Source organism: Thermobia domestica, chromosome 13, assembly GCF_964235325.1.
Source record: "Thermobia domestica chromosome 13, izTheDome1.hap1.1, whole genome shotgun sequence".
NCBI classification, from domain to species: Eukaryota; Metazoa; Arthropoda; class Insecta; order Zygentoma; family Lepismatidae; genus Thermobia; species Thermobia domestica.
The window spans coordinates 158,409,424-158,427,106 of NC_137466.1; the positions used below are offsets into that span (position 1 = coordinate 158,409,424).

At 33.5% G+C, this 17,683-nt stretch overlaps 1 protein-coding gene across 5 annotated transcripts in view; it reads left to right on the forward strand.

The window, feature by feature from the left end:
* Positions 1–17,683, forward strand: part of E23 (ABC transporter G family member E23) — a 362,062-nt gene that overhangs the window by 288,943 nt on the left and 55,436 nt on the right. Inside the window, exon 1 of one of the 5 annotated variants that reach the window (XM_081736746.1) lies at positions 10,952–11,244. The exons of the other annotated variants lie outside the window; for them this stretch is intronic. Within the exon in view, the coding sequence (XP_081592872.1) occupies positions 11,084–11,244 (161 nt within the window). The 5' untranslated portion in view covers positions 10,952–11,083. Of the gene's footprint in view, positions 1–10,951; positions 11,245–17,683 lie in introns of those variants that run through there. 5 annotated transcript variants of the gene reach the window in all.

Consider the following 17,683-nt stretch of genomic DNA (forward strand, 5'->3'; position numbering starts at 1 on the left):
AATCAATACCCGTATGTTATATACATATACCTTCATCGTAGATTCTGAAATGTTTCTCTTGTTATTAGCAGAGCGTAACCTCCTAATTTCAGCGAAGCGCAATGACAGAATTTCCCGGCTTCTAAACACCGAAAAACATTTTAATAATCCATGTAATAAATCCTTCCTTTCTATATACGAAATGCCATTACTTTGATGACGTCCTTAACTTACGTCGAAGAAATGGTTAAGATTTCTGCCTACGTATTAACATTGGAGTTAACACAAAGATAAGTTTTATCTTATGAAGCTATCTTCTGAGGGCCTGTTGTACAGTTATTCTCAAAACGAGTGATGTCTATCAAGGCCATTCAAGTCAAAATATGGCGTAGGTAGACAAATATAAATTCTTTTCTGTCTGTCTCGTTGGCATTTGTTTAAATAATAATAATAATAATAATAATAATAATAATAATAATAATAATAATAATAATAATAATAATAATAATAATAATAATAATAATAATAATAATAATAATAATAATAATAATAATAATAATAATAAGTTGCAGTGTCACGAGTACAACACGTGAAGGAATTTTCTGGCGTCATATTTTCTCAATCAATATTCCTCTATGGCAATCATCATTAAAACCGGAAGTGGTTGATTTCTACCCCTTCCGGTTTGAATAAAGAATTAAGATAGAAGACGGTACCAACTTGTTCGTTTCATTCAAATCTGCAAGCTCGACCTCTCAATTTTGAATCGAATTTTCGCATTTCCCTTATCTAATTTGTATCAAATCAAATTAATATCAAATTGACACTGCTATTTGGGAGGGAACATTGAATCACACAGCTAATCCAACAGAAAACAATTTAGTAAGTAGTCCTCAAAGGAGCTACCATCAATGTATGTTGACTCTGTTTATTTATTTATTTTTATTTGATAAGCGTATGCTCTTCTGGATATCATGTGCTGGGGAGTTCAGTGTTTTGCAGCTTGTGGATTTAAGATTTAGATTTCTGGGCTTTCGGCATCAATGACCATGTTAGCTCGTCACGTATGAGGGATGACGTTCCTCGGTGAGCACACTATCCGGGGAAAGGGAAGGAAGGAAGTAGGACCTATGTGTTAGGTACCACCCCGTCATTTCCCAGGAAAACCTCATGGCTTGAAAATACTTTTTACTACTCGACTGAGTGCCCGAACCTGGAATCGAACTCGGGACCGCTTTCACCGAAGGCGAGAGCGTTAGCGAGTCCAGCTTCAAAACTTAATATTTCATTATTAGTTCTCGGTGTAAGCGAACACAAGCCTATAATTTCACTCCATATGTGTGTGTGTGTGTGTGTGTGTGTGTGTATGCATGTGGTACTTTATTTCTCGGTAACTACTAGCCGGATCTGTACCAAATTTAGTGGACAAATAACCAGGACTGAACGAATTAAATTCTGTATATTTGGTGATTGGGCTTGACTCGGCTTGACTCACCTTGTATGTGGTATTTTTATTTCTCGGTAACAATTGGTTAGATCTAAACCAAACTTGCTAAACAAATACCCCGTTCTCTAGGAAATAAAAATGGGTATATTTTGTGGCCTGGACTTGGCCCAGGGACAGACTTGGCTTGTATAAGATACTTTATTTCTTGGTAACTAACTACTGTCCGGGTCTGAAGAAATTCTGTGATCAGGTAGCCCATGGATTAGGAATTAGAGATCGCAATGTTTGTGGGCTAAACTCGGCTCGGCAACACAGGCTGTGTTCCACAGCTTTGCATAGGACGGTTCACCTTGGCTTACTATTCTTAGAGCAATAATTTTGTCATACTGTATTAATATTGAAAGGATATTACCAGTATATCCAATAAATATAATATTGGTTGATTGATTTCTTACTTCTTCCCTCGTCTCCAGTGAGGCTATATGGTAAGATAAGTTTTAAAGTGGGATCTGAACCACAGTACTGTGTTCGATGCTCTCCCACCGGAAAAAAGAAACCTTGGGTCTCTCGTACCAATTTTGGGTTTGATTTCCGATTCTCTGTTGGCTTAGACAATAATTTTGGAGCTGAATTCTTTCCGAAAAAAATGCTGGGTCTGAAAATGTAATTATATTCAGCCTAAACTTGAGAACTTGGAAGAATTTTTGACCTTATATTCCTCCTCCAATTGATTTGAGTCAAATTAATTAATTTTAGTATTAATTACCAGAATACCCGTTCTTGACACGGGGAGAATGTTTCTTTTTGGACGGAAAGAGGTGAATTTGGATTTAAATGGCGTCGGAAGTGTCACTGTTCGTCTCAGCGAGTCCGAAAACTATGGATTCGACACTAATATCGGTCATTTTCGAGCATTTTTATATAATCTTTCCTCTCCTCCAAGTTGCGGAGCTGAATTTGGATTTATATGGCATCGGAAGTGTCCCTGTTCATCGCAGCGACCCCAGAAAATATGGATTCGACACTAAGATCGGTAATTTTCGATCATTTTTAAATATTCCCCTCCCCCCCCTAAGTTGCACCGCCAAAGTGAAATGATAGAAACTATCCCGGGCCCGAACCTCATCTATGTTGAAAATTTGATCGAGATCGGTCGGGTGGTTCAAGAGATACAAAGTCACAAAAATAATGATTATCATTTATAACAGATAGATTAGCTGAAGGCAAACTTGTTACATAAATCCTTTTAAAATGTGTTCTTTATTAGTTTGTATAAAAATGACGATAAAGACTATTTTTAATAATGGAATTTACTTCTGTAGCTCAGAACTTTTGTAACGGCACAGGAAAAAAAAAGAAATGGAATGCCTTTATGTAATGAACGGTGTGTTTTATTCTAGGTGTATCTCCAAAAAACAATAATGCTTATAAAAAAAAAAAAGTCTCAATTGCAAAATTTTAAAAACTAACTCTTATTTGTGAACGGTCTCTCATAATACTTGTTACGCATGCAACCGATGACGTTCATGTCTTGTAGGTGCACGCGCGTTATTTTCTTCCTTTTTGGACGATTTGTCTCTGGGCATCCTTGAACTTATCAAGGTTGTTTCAAGTTCTAGAAAATCTTTATACCCTTATAATTTTCTTAATTTGTTTTGATGAGAAAAACATTATTTTAGATAAGCACAGTTTGCGCTTGTAACCATCTACGTCATTTACGCTACTCAATTTACGTTTTCGTTTTCCTTTCTTCTCCCCCCCCCCCCCCGTTTTGTTGCAAATAGCCTGTGTATCACATCAGTACATGATTCATTCTCACGGCTGAACGTGAAACGAAACGATGTGACGAAGTTATCCTCAAGGACAAAATGACCATCTTTCCCTAAAAATATTTATAAAATATCGAGAATTAACGTAACACTTTTTTTTTGTTTTTAAAATGCAAGTACTTGTGAATGAAGAGGAAAAAAAATAACGCTTTAATGTGAAATTTTCGTTAGAGTGAAACAATAAAAAGGTTCCTAAATCTGGTGCCCAAAATTATCCAATTAAAAATAACATAATTTGATAACATACGTATAAAAGGGAACGAATTCTTATCTGAATCTCAGGTCTTTAGGTTCGATTTCTATATCTGCGTGAAGATTCGCATTTTTCGTAGCTTTGTTTGGATATAAAAGGGAGTAGTAACTTTTGGTCTGTATATACTGTATATATAGCATAGAGGTTGGTAATATCGTGATATGTCTAATACCGTGATATACTTAATATCATGATTATGTTATATTAGCAGCTATCACAACATAACCGTGCATGGAGGTGGGCGGTTTACACGTTTTTAATACTTTTACACATACCTCCCGAAAAAAAACAACATATAAACCTTTCAACCCCATGAACGTATATTTCGTGGTGGCTGCTTATATAACACATCACGGTATTACCTATATCACGATATTACCAAATTTTATATATGTTATAATACTATGAATAATTAAAGAAAATACTTTAGTGAGATTAATACATTGATTACATCTATTGTTTGTGGTAGGATACGTGTATACTGTATATTTATTTACTAGTAATAAGTTTTCTGATTGCGGAAAGAATTGGCCATTCATTGACTTGTGAGAAATATTTTAGTTATAAGTACTTAACGTTTATAAGGTTTGCTCCATGTACTTTCCCTCTAATTATTCCAAGCAGTATTTAGTGAATTTTTGTGTGAAAATTTGACTAACTGCAAACCCCAACTTTGTGATGGTCCATAACTCGGAAACCAAAGTTTCTGCAGAGGAAAATATTTCACATGTTTTCTAAGCAAGTAAATGTGCAAGAACTTTAAAACGAGCTTTCAAAAAACCGAGTTTTTTCAGTTTTTTTTTGCGTGGGAAATGTTGAACTTTTTAAAAATATTTCAATTTTAACCCTTAATTACTAACAATTTGTATAATCACACTATTACTACCACGGGTGTATTTTCACCCTATGTTCAGTGCAGTAGTCAAACTCCAGACGTCTGTGCACTTCCACTGCCACGAGCACACTGAGTGATAAAAAAAGAAAAAATTACACCTAAAGTCAGTTTTGTAGGTGCTAACCTCTTTTGGCGGTAAACGAAAATAATTCTTTCAGGTGTTTTCTTCCATCCTGGGTTAGTCATTAAGGGTTAATGAAGAAATGTTCAGCTTTTTTCATTATAACACGAAAAAGACAATTATTTACTGTATTCTAAAGAAACAATGAAAAAATTCTTAGCCTCGGTGCATAATCATCCCATGCTCCTGGACAATGGTGTTACGGTAATACTTGCTTTAAGATATGTATTTTATATTTATCGAAAAAAATAAAATAAAAACAGAACAGTGAAGTAACCTTAAAAAAATTAACAATTAAACAGCTACTACGGGATTATTAGCGCCTCCAAGAATTTTAGGCCAAAATTAAAAAAAAAAAAAAACTGGGTGCTTTTATTTAAATAAGTGCAATAGGTCTTTCACGCACCAGGTAGGATGATTAGGCAACCAAGTCCACATTTCCAACATGGTGTGTTACATAACTTACGTTTGCTTGCAGCAGTTCGTTGGTAGTTTTTAGAACCAATTAAGATATCCAGCCCTGGAGTGAACATAGGACTCTCAGGTATTTAATGTAGTAAATACACTTTCTTATTGTAGAATTTACTACAGGAAAACAAAAATAGCAGTTGAATGAGAAAAAAGAACGGATTTTTTTTAAACAGGTAAATAAGAAAATTTTTGTTGAAAAATATATTGGATCTTTTGGATCAGGGTCCACAAAATTTTTGAACGGTCCCTAAATCGAGTTTTCGTATTTTCTGCGGAGTAAGCACATCATACTGGGTTAAGTGATAGTTTATATTTGCCAACACTGTATGTAGTTATCCAGATATAAGGCCTAGGAGAAAATTTTTGATTGAAATATATATATATATATATATATATATATATATATATATATATATATATATATATATATATATATATATATATATTGGATCTTTTGATTTTTTTAAAAAATCCTTGCTTTTCTTCGAAAACGCATTTAAGCTATTTATGAAAAACAAAAAAAAACTTTGTTCAAAGCCATCGGCTTTTTGCATCTCTGTAAGCAAATCAAAATTATATCTTCAAGTCGAGTTTAGTCACGATCGGATTATTTTCTACAGAACAAATAGAATCCAAAAATACTTATAGTAAAGCACGGATTTTTAGGAAATCATCTCTACATTAGAGTTTCATAACTTGAAAATCAAGAAATAAAACTATATATAAGACTCTCAACAACAATAATAACATGAAATTGAATATCCGTTAACACATTATTTGAAAAATGTCTACTTGAATAAGTATCAAACAGGTTTATTCAAATGAACAAATAGCCCCCGCCAAGTGAACTTTGTGGTGGACAAACACCGTGTGCGTGGGTTTTCTCGGTGTTCTCCCGTTTCCTCCCACTTTCTTCATTCCACCATTTCATTCATTACTCATCATCACCGTCTCCTTTAGCCTAACCAGCATAACTGTGGGACGTAAAACTCAAAGATTTCATTTCATTTCATTTTCAAATGAACAAATACTTGTTCATATAAAAGTACAATTGTTTAAATAATACTTAAGACCAAAAAAAAAAAAGTCCGAATAATAATAATAATAATAATTTAAATAATGAAACATGTTCAAATAGTAGGATTAATATTTGAATAATAAAAGTTGTTTGAAAATTAATTTTTGAATTATAAAAGTTGTTCAAATAATATGGCCTATAAAAAATAAAAATGTTCGAATAATAATTTCAGTAATAGTGATATTAGAACAATAATTTGAATAAGAAAGTTATGTTTGAATTATATTATTAAAATATTCCAACAAATAATTTATATAATAACGTTGTTCGAATGATAACATTCAGAATAATTTGAGCCATAAATATATTCGAATCGTAATTTGAATAATGGAAAGAAATTTATTTCTATTTCTATTTCTATTTCTATTTCTATTATTATTATTATTATTATTATTATTATTATTATTATTATTATTATTATTATTATTATTATTATTATTATTATTATTATTTTAGAGAAGTACTAGAAACTATCAAATCATTACGATGAGACAGATTAATCTAGGATTCTATCCTTAATGGAAATTCAGTTATATACCCATGTCTGTCCCGCTGCTGAAAGGAAGGACCATTAAGAAATCTAGTTAAAGTTTTTATTTCATTATTTTGGTGAAATTTCGCAAATATTTCGCGGCACACCTGTAAATCAATCAAAGCTCTCTAGGTCGCCATGCCACACAGTTTGCTAAACTCTGGTTAAAGAAGTTTTTTCATATTGATGTTGATTTTGAGTTTAACGTCCCTGTTCAACAGCCAGGGTATATGAGACGTGGACCTACTGATTTACGTGGAATCCGAACCACATGAGCTCTCGCCGGGAGTTGAATCCGAGTCTCCTACGCCGAGTACAAACAATCGTATTTTGCAATATGTTTTAGATTTATAAAAGTTTTTACATAATCTAATTTCCTATCAAAGAGAGAGAAAATTGAACGAATAAACTGTAGCTATAATGAAATAATGTAAAACTTCTCTTTGTTAAATTTTAAGGGAACTATTTTCTTGTGGATTATATCGACATCTATTGATACATGGTAATATTTCTCATTAAAGTTGTCAAATGACTTTGTGATTTCAGTTAATATAAACCAGTGCTGTGAGCGTGGGAAACCCTGCAAGAAGCCTCACAAGAACTCTCTCTCTTCTTTGATATAATATGCATACAATTCATTATTACTTTTTCTTAATATTTCAGAAGTTCATTTTTTCTTTTAATTAATTAACTTACTTATTTATTGAAATACCTTTTCTCACCGAATGTAATTTATACGATATTTTTTTTTATTATATCTCCGGCTCCGTTTCATACTGTATGTATATAATTTTTAATTTGCGTGCGCGGTGACGTATTAAACTTTTATCGTTTGTTGGTCGTTACAGTTAAAACTGTTGTTTACATTCGACTGGCTGAAGGTGACTTGAAGGACACAGCGAAAGTACTGCCAACGACAACTTCATGGGGAGGAGGAAGGGATATGTGAAGAAGGGAGGGGAAACACATGAAGTACTGTACTTGCTTGTAACTACAGTACAAAGGAGGGGGCTGTAGGGTTATATGTTTCCAAAGAAAACAAAGAATATACTAAATATTACAAGTATGTCGTGATTTTTTTTTTCATACAAGTTGTTTCTTTCTATTAGATAATAACATAATTTTAGTTTCTGTAATTCCACTGTTTCCGAATTGTAGTCCGAGAAGCAATTTTTAAAGTGTACCGCGCAGATTAAAATAATAATAATAATAACAATAATGAATAATAATACCGCAAACGTATTAATGTTATACTAAAGTCTGTTTAGTGATTATCTATTTCGCGGATAAGTACAAACGTCGGTAGACCAAAAACTTAAGTTGCACATGACTTTGTTTTTCGCGGTTTAGAGGTAAGGTCTGTTCAGCCTTACCTCTAAACCGCGATAAACAAAACTATGTGCAACTAAAACTTTTGGTCTACAGACGTTTGTACTTATTCGCGAAATAGTTAATCACTTTTAATGTTATTACTTTTACTATGAAACAACGATATAAAAATATGACGTTATTTTAAACGACAAAAATATATTACTGATTATCTAATAATACTGCTATCGAGTTTGCTAAGTAATAAAATAATAGAAATAAACATTTAAATATGAGCAATGATTGTGGCACCAACTTAACAATGTAGATGTCTTCTATTCTGGTTTTAATTCGGAAAGATTCCTGACGTGAATCCTGGTACTGCGAGTGCTGCATATACTCTGCAAGATACGGGATTTTCGAAATGTACGTGTATAATTAGCTTCTCCCCATACGAGAGTGGAAGTGATGCGTTACACGACAATTATATTCTTCAAAAACGGAAGGATACGAATATTTTTTTGTTTGTTTATCTTCGTTTGGAGGTAAGCCGGAACAGACAATAGCTAGTTTTTTTTTTAAATATATATATATATGTCTTTAGAATTTAGATTTCTGGACTTCCAGCATCTATCGCCATGTTAGCCCGTCACGTATAAAGGATGACATCCCTCGGTGATCACACTGCCCGAGGAAAGGGAAGGAAAGAAGCGGCCTAGGACCTCCTATATATTAGATACTATCCCGACATTTGCCTGGTGGGAATGAGAAAAACCCAGGTAAACCTCAATCGGGATGGCTGAACTGAAAAAGTTTTTACACCTTTTCGTCCGAGTGTCCCTACCGGAAATCGAACCCAGCAGCGTACTTTTCTTCGATTTGTTTAGGATAGACACAGTGTTTGACAGTATTAGAACATCTCTAGAGTGTCTAAGATCCTTATTTCGATATTATTTATGCTTGTGCTATATTATAGACTATATAAAATATATAGTAGCTTCTCGATTATCGGGCATAATTTAAAAAAAAGAAAAAAGAAAGAAATCAGGGAAAAAAACTCCTAATAAAATGAGAATGATTTTTGTAATGTCTTTATAAAAACACGACTTTGCCAAGGATAAGTAATCACTTATCAAGGACTTTTCAAAAACTAATAATAATAATAATAATAATAATAATAATAATAATAATAATAATAATAATAATAATAATAATAATAATAATAATAATAATAATAATAATAATAATAAGTAGAAAAGTAAATAAGTTTTTGACTCCTTTAGTTAGACCTACTTTTCCCATTTGTGTGTAATCTTTAGCAATAAACAGTAAAAGAAAGTTTAAATCATTTATTCAAGAATTAGTTTACGCTTTACGTTAGTGTTTTGTTATTGTAAAATTATATGTATGCACAGTGTACAGCATTCTATGTTTCCTGCAATTAAGTGAGACTGTATAAAATTTATTTTAAAATGTATGCACTATTGTTAGCCCATGGACTTCGTTTTTCTTTTAAAACACACAGTATATACACTACAGTACATAATACATTTTTAAAGTATTGGCCTGTACTAAGAGATTAGAAAATGTGAATAAGAGCCGGTTTTGGTATATAAAGTATGTTTTTAATGTTGTGGATGAGGCAAGAAGTGAGTAATTATAAAATTCCAGCCTATCTGGCTGTTTTGTTATCCAAAATACCCTTCCGCTATATTAGACCAAATAGTCAGTGGCGTAACTAAAGGTTTGGGGGCCTCCCCGCAGACAGCGTGGAGTGGGATCCCTTCTCCACGTCCAAACCCTTATTTGCGACCCTGCAAATAGTCGTAAGTCTATTGTATATATATATATATATATATATATATATATATATATATATATATATATATATATATATATATATATATATATATATATATATATATATATATATATACACACCTTGGAAAGTTAGCAGAATGGCGCCGGAGACTCGGGTTTTTAATTACCTGTTTATGGGTGGGAGCTTAGTGGTCTGAATCCCACATTAAGCTGTAAGTCAACGTTTCATATAGTCTCGCTGCTGAAAGGGACGCTAATGTCATATCAAACAAGCAAAAAAGCTATCAGGACCTCAAACGAGTTGCTACATTAGAAGCATTATAGATTCATGATATCGAACTTCCAATAGTAATGTATTCGAGCTGCTCAGCGTAAGAAATAATCGTCAAAGGACTCATTTATTGGCCCTAAATTTTTTGCAACTTGTATAGTTTGGTCCTAAAATATCGTACTGGCCTGAAAGTTTCAGTTTTATCGTGCGAGTAAAGGTGAAAGGTTAGCGATCTTTCTTCATACTCGGGAGGTTCAAGTTCAGATTCTATTTGTTAGTATAAAATAGCTTTGTTCTCGTATTTGGAACTTCCTTAAATAAACAAAGAAAAAGAACAAGCTCTTTGGTTACTGCTTGCAAAGTGATATGGCCTACAAGACGGCTTTTTCTTAAGTGATATGTAGTTAGCACCTTGGCTCTAATTAGGTATTTCCGACTTTCTAGACCGGAATCCACTTCTCTTCATCCAAGCAGCTCTTCTCCAATCACTTCACGAAGGTGGACCAGAGCAAAAATTCTCTGTCCTACCGGAAATCGAAGCAGAAGAAAACATGAGCACCCCTTGAGCAAATAAATTTATCAAAAAAGTAAAGTAAAATTACCATATGATAAGGAGCATAGATATTCTTATGTGCTTTGATCAAATTTTTATCTTAGATTCTCTGGAATCTGCTTCTGATGAAAATGATAGAAACATATAAGAATAGGTAACGCAAAATAGTGTTGGAATTTCTTAGGAGGAAACAAAAATTCCCAGACAGGTGGTAAATGTATTATTCCCACAATTCCAATTGCTTTTCTTTCTCATTTCTATGTTATGCCGTGCGACAAGGTTGCTATATAGAGAAATACGAAAACAACATTCCAAGATCTGCCCAAAAGCACAAGTTTTTCCTTCAATGTGACTACGACAAAAACAAAAGAATGGTGAAAAGGCGGGGAGCGGGCAGCAGAAACGGCAATAGAAATAGGTTACGGAAGGCAAAAGTTAACTTATTTTGTCGATGGCGAAAACAAGGAATTTTAGTTCCTTGTGGAAAATTTTGGGGTTCTATATTACTTCGGCTCTTGTGACGTCATGATGGAGTGTTGTATGATATGTTGGCGCCTACAGTTTTTCTTAAAATTAAAGCAACTGAGTAAAAAAGCAAACGAAGCAGCAATTAATGGTGGGTCTTCGAGATTGCAGTGTTCAACCGAGAATGAAATCAGGGAGATGCATGATGAATGTACAACGAGGTAAGAGTATGTTTGTTATTTATATGACAATTTAGTTATGTTCACAAGTTGATTACGTAGTTGATTCTTTCAATACTTATTCTGATTTTTGTTCTTAAGCGCACAGTACTATTTAAAAAAAAAATCCTGCTCGTAATTTCTTTTAAAAAGTAACGCTTTATTTATAATATATATGGTAGATATTTCATAATTTACATTAAATGTTTGAAAAGCCCAAGAAGCGGGGTTAGCGCTATTGTTTTTTATGCTCGTGGTATCGGATTCGCTTCCTATTGCATATATTGAATTATCGCTCGTGGTTTATCATCAAACAATTAAGAAACTGCTCGACTTAAGAAATAGTGAATTACGGTTTAGCAAGCAAAAATAATGTCGAAATACTGACCACACTTCCGTCAGTCGGTCAATATCATTGTCCTTCACGTCATGGGTAGGCCAGGCTGTAGTATCACGGAGTTTAGTTTATTGCAAGTTACAATAAAAATATGTAGTTTATTACAAGTTACAAGAAAAATGCACAACAGTGTTTTATATATTCTATGTACATGCGTAAATGAAGCATACAGAAATATGGATGATGCATTACAATCATCATACAACGAATGCTTAAAGATAAATTTGCATAAAAACGCTTCATTTGCATAAAAACGAATCAGAGCTATGGGAGATCTGGATATGCAGCTTAAAGTTATCACGGAGTCAAGCCACAAGTATTCCCGCCAGAAACTGAACCCAAGTCTTCCGTGCCAAGGATGACACGCTAACCATTCGGTAATGACTCATTTCTACTTGGCACATATTTGCATCTATACGTACGTCTTCCTGAGCTGGACGAAAGATGTATTGAAACTAAATAGATAACTACAAATTATGTTAGGGGACTGTGTAACTAATATTTTATTTTGTTTTTCGGAAGTATATTTGAGTCTCGAGGGTGTGATTCTTTCCTTAACGCCACTGATTGAAACCCTCATTGGTAATCTAAGTGACTAGGACATGTGGTTTTTGGTGCACAAGGTCTCGGGTTCTATTCCCGGCGGAAAATGACCTTCGAACATACTACAATACCATAGCTCAGATCCCTCTTAGCATAAATTGTATTTAGTCTCGTTGACAAAATATCAATTAATCAATGAACCCGTTGATTAAAAAGATTATATCTAGTCGTAATACTGTAATAAGATAATGGGAATTAGTGGCATGTTCTTAGAGCACGATTTTTTTTTTTTTTTTTTTTTTGTAGCTAAGTGTTAGGAATTAAAGCATACTGGAGTTATATTTTGGCGGAAATTATTGATAATGATGAAAACATACTTAAGATTCACTCTTTCTTGTTTTTGTTCTTTCTTGTTTTAAGTGGAAATATAGTTCAACATTGTAATCACTTTTGGATGCTTTACGTGATGCTTCTTGTAGAAGTTTTGTTTATTTTTATATAGTATATTTTGGGTATATTTGATTTTCTACGTTTATATATTTTGTGAGGATTTGTTTTTAAATGCTCAACATTTAAATGCGGTTAAAAAGCTTATATATATTGTCTAAACTAAAGATTGTCTCCCAACTCGATAATCTCTTCCCAGGGATTGAGAATTAAATTAAATTAAATTGCCTCTTCAGTGTAACGTCCCTCTATTGTCAGGGACTGATTGAAAAGTATACTAGAAGACAAGACTGGGAAAAGAAGAGGGTTAAAATTGATAGTCAATAATTCAATGAGACAATTCTTGTGTCAAAACGAACAAAATGGGGAAAGACTCAAGCGCATGGAAGCTTCTAAATTATTCGATAAATGACTTGTCACTGATGACAGAATGCTCATAATGATTGTAGTCATGATTATACCGTAATAATGTTTATAATGAAGATGACAGAAGGTAATAATAATTATAGGGAATTATTAAGGAGGAGTTGATAGATCTGATGGAAGGAAGGACTTCGAGAAAAACCAAGAACACGGTGCTATCCAACACAAGTTTGCGATAGTAGGGTTGAATCAGAAATGTCTTACCTTTAAGGTACTGTTTGTACTCAAATGCTTTCGAGAAAATTCGTAGAAAAAAAAATTAGTTCGCTTAGTAGGGAATAATGCGTTATGTGCATTAAAAAAAATTGCGTCCTGAAAAATTGCAAATTTTAACCGTATTCTTTAAAAATTAAAATGACAAGCCTCTTTGGGAGCACATGGCTTAATAGTTCAGCGCAAAAATTAATGTAAGTGCTAAACCAGTGGGTGTAATCGAGTAGTTTGAAACATTAGACTGAAGATCGTGAGACAAAATCCATTGGAAGTCGCTCGAGTCGAGTCGAGACAGAATTTTCCTGACAAAATTCGAGTCGAGACACAGCTCTTCCAATAGAAAAAACTATATTTTTAGAGTCGAGACATCACTTTTACAGCACATTTTCGAGACGAGACAGTCTCAAATCTTGTGTCGTGCGCATCCCTAATTGGAAGTTCTTTGAGTCCCTTCGTAGTAGTATGGGTGATTAAAAAAAACTATTCCCGATGTTTGTACGTTCGTGTTCCTGGCGAATCCGGTAGTCATGAACAGTGAAAAGAGAAAAGAAAATGAAATGAAATATTTCAGCTTAACGTCCCACGATTATGCCCTTTTAGGCTAAGGTAGACGATGATTAAGGCAAATGAATGATGATGGAAGAATTGGTGAAATGGGAAAGTGAGAGGAAACGGGAGTGTCCCGAGAAAACTCCACGGACACGATGTCGTCCACCATAAACTTACTTGGCCGGAGAGAGAACCAGAAACCTCACGCATCAGAGGTAAGCGCTCTACCACTGAGCCATCTTGCTCTCCAAAGTGAAAGAAGAAACATTATAAGTAAGGTAGTTAAAAAAGTGCTAATGTGATCATCTCTGGTGCAAGGGGTCCCTGGTTTGATACCGGACCAGGTGAATTTTGGGAAGAAAACATCGCTTGTTTATCTACAGAGCAAAACCGTGGGAAGTTAATAAAAAAATTTCATTTTCCATTTTCAGAAGCCTGGTTATAGACGTAACCTAGGCCATAGTCTCTTCGTCACGATTACGTGTACCAGTATTGAATGCAGTACCTCTCATCTATAAAGCAATGTTATAACAAAGTCCTGTGTCCGTGCAACAGAGTAACGTAACAGATGCGTTTTGATATATGCTCGCATACTTTAGAAGGTGGTATGAAAAGCTTCAGTAAGGTAATATTAGGTAAGAGGAAATAGGAAAGGAAAACCAACCCATACAAACAAGAAAAGGGTATATACAGATAGCATACAAAGATATGAAGAAAAAATTCAGATGACCTTCGATTAAAACCTCCGCAGGTAAAGATGGTCTACATTCACAAGTAAAGCAAAATACACGTAGAAATAAGAAAAAAACAAACCAAGGAACTATGCTCATCGTAGCAGACGTTTAATGGCGACTATATATATTCAGTTGTGTTTTCCCTTCATCCTCTGTTTGTGTTTATGAACCAAATTTCGTAGCCCGGAAAGCAAGTTGTTGAAGGCCACCGTGCGAGGTGTTTTCAAACATTGTCACAGCATTTTGTCAATAGCTGTGCTACATGCGAAGTAGTAGAATATAACACGCAAATAATGCAAAACTCGCTAAAAAGCAAGGAATAAACGATATAGGCTATCTGAGTGGATGACATTCTTTAGGGCAAAGGAACACGTACTGTATATAAAATATAACCAACTTCACTCAACCAATAAACACTTATGATGATTATAAAATTGAAAAAAAAAAAAAAAGGCACGGCAAAGTTGTCGGTTGACGAACACACTCAAAATGCAAATTAAGCGGGTACAGTGGCTTTGGTATAACGCTAATATCTGGTGCAAAGTGCTTCTAATTTGATACCAGGCACTTGATAGACTTTTCCGTTGATCTAGTGGTGGCCGATGTGAAATTGTCGAGAGGTTTAAGACGTTTGGCTGACAATCGTGAGGTGAAACCCATTGAAGAACATGTTTTTTTAAAACTGTCTTCTAAATTTCTGGGTTTGCGTACCTGTATTGGATTAAGTGGAAAAAGTGAGCTGAAAACAAATATTCCGGTTAAGGCGATTAATTAAAAAATGGTTAATGCGTGCCGTACCTTTGGTGCACTTTGTTCTTGGTTCGATTCCTGATGCTAGAGCATTTAAGAATTTGAACCATGGTTCGGTTTCCACTTTAATCTATAGGTCTTTGTCTGATATAGAACACTAAACTTCAATAAACTAACAACCTGTACAATTGTTATGATCAACATCGCGTTTTTGAGTTCCCTCATTTTATTTTTCTTGCTATTCCAACTGTCTTTATTTTCCTCCAAATCTTCCATTATTATTTTTTACCATTCACTTATTTGAGTCTACAATGTACAACCGTAGGACGTTAAACTAGAAGTGTTTTTTAATTTTTGTATTAGGTCTGTTTTTCGAGCACTAAGCCCTACAGAACTGGTCGTATAAGGGACTGTAACAATCATGTTCGTTTGACATAGATCGTTCGTAATTAGTTTTACTACAAATGTTCTGGCGTATCCGAAGAAGATACTATCCATTCCTTGGAGACAGAATTCCAAAGTTGTAAGGTGAACAGCAGAGTTAGAGGAAATAAAGATACAATGATAATATACGGGAGAAATGAAAAACAAATTGACCTATTGCTGTGAGCGCATTTTTTTCCTTCTGGACTGTCCTTGGAAAATGCAAATAATATTTCTAAAAATAATAATTAAAAAATACATTCCAATTAGGATTCTTAAAGTTGAATTCTGCAAGTAAATTGTTCATTAAAGAGACTCAAACATATAAATATCAATTAAACTTATATATCAGCACAGTTGTGTCGTGTATGTTCAATCACGAAGCATTTACTAAAATTTTCATTACTAAAATTCTTTTTTTCTGCCTATTCAAATTAAATAAGTACTCTATACATTGCATTGATATTAATCATACCAAGACAATCAGTTGTTATTTTGATATAGATTCTTTTGATGTATTTTTGAATCATTGCATCAAAAGATGCAATATATTTCAGTAAAAAAGAAAAAAAAAATCTTGTAGGTCTTATATCTGGAGAACTACATATAGTGTAGACAAACCCAAATTATCGCTTAACTCAGTATGATGTACTTATTTCGCAAAAAATACGAAAACTCGATTTAGGGGCTGTTCAAAAATTTTGTGATCCCTGATTCAAAAAATGCATCAAAAGATCCAATACATTTCAATCAAAAATTTTCTTGTAGGCCTTATATCTGAAGAACTACATATAGTGTAGCTAAACCCAAACTATTACTTAACACAGTATAATTATAATTGCTTATCCCGTAAAAAAAAAAAAAAAAAAAAAAAAAAAAAAAAAAAAAAAACGGAGACTCGATTTAGGGCCCGTTCAAAAATTTTGTGATCCCTGATCCAAAATCTAATTATTGACCAAGATCGCAATCTTTTGATACATTTTTGGATCATTCCTAAAGTTCTCGTCTTATTCTACATTATTTATTAAGTAATAGTCCTCAAAAATAAATATTTAAAAAAGCACCTTGAGATATGAAATCCAACACACTTATTTCGCATAATTTTCTAACAGTTATGAAAAAGTTGAGCTTGTTTATTAGGTATCTCAGTGGAATGAATTAATTTCTCAAGAGAGTAGTAATTTTCTTTCTGAGAGTAGTAATTTTCTTTCTTTCTTTTAATCTGCATTAAAATTAGGATGCAAATAGTGTTGTCTTGGACACAAGATTTGAGGCTATATTGTTTCAAAGAAAGGTGTGAAAGTTAATGAGTCGGATAGTGCATCTTCTTCTATTGGAAGAACTCTGTTTCGCCTCGTCTGATGGGGTGGCCAAAGCAGACCATCAATCTATTGTTTGAACCTACATTTTGTGTGTGTGTGTGTGTTAACGTACCGGTACTTGCTCAATAACGAGACCCTATGAGAGATAGACGTGTAGTTTCATGTGAAATCTGAAATCTAGACCAAATTTACTTCTACCAGGAATCGAATTCTGATATCCCTCAAAAAAGATGACAAAGCTACTTAGTTCGAGGAATTCTAATTCACTACTATTATGATGTTATTGGTGCAAATTCTGTTTTTTTTTCTTTTTTTTTAATCAGGAATGGAAGAATCAACGAGGAACAAACATCATCGGGATATGTAAAAAATACTGTTTTCCTTTTTTTTTTTAAAAAAAAATAGTTTTTAAAAAATGATAACCAAATTATTATATTTTAATCTCATCATACATTATATTATTTTCTACAATTAACAACCGTACTTTAGGACTCTGAAGTTATTTATTTTTGTTCCCTTTTTAGTGACAACTGACAACAAATTGTGTCTTACTGATAAAAAAAAAAAAGTGCTTTCACAAAACGAAGCTTGCATAATATTGACTCGACCTTGAAAAGAGCGCGGTCCTCATACGTGACCTT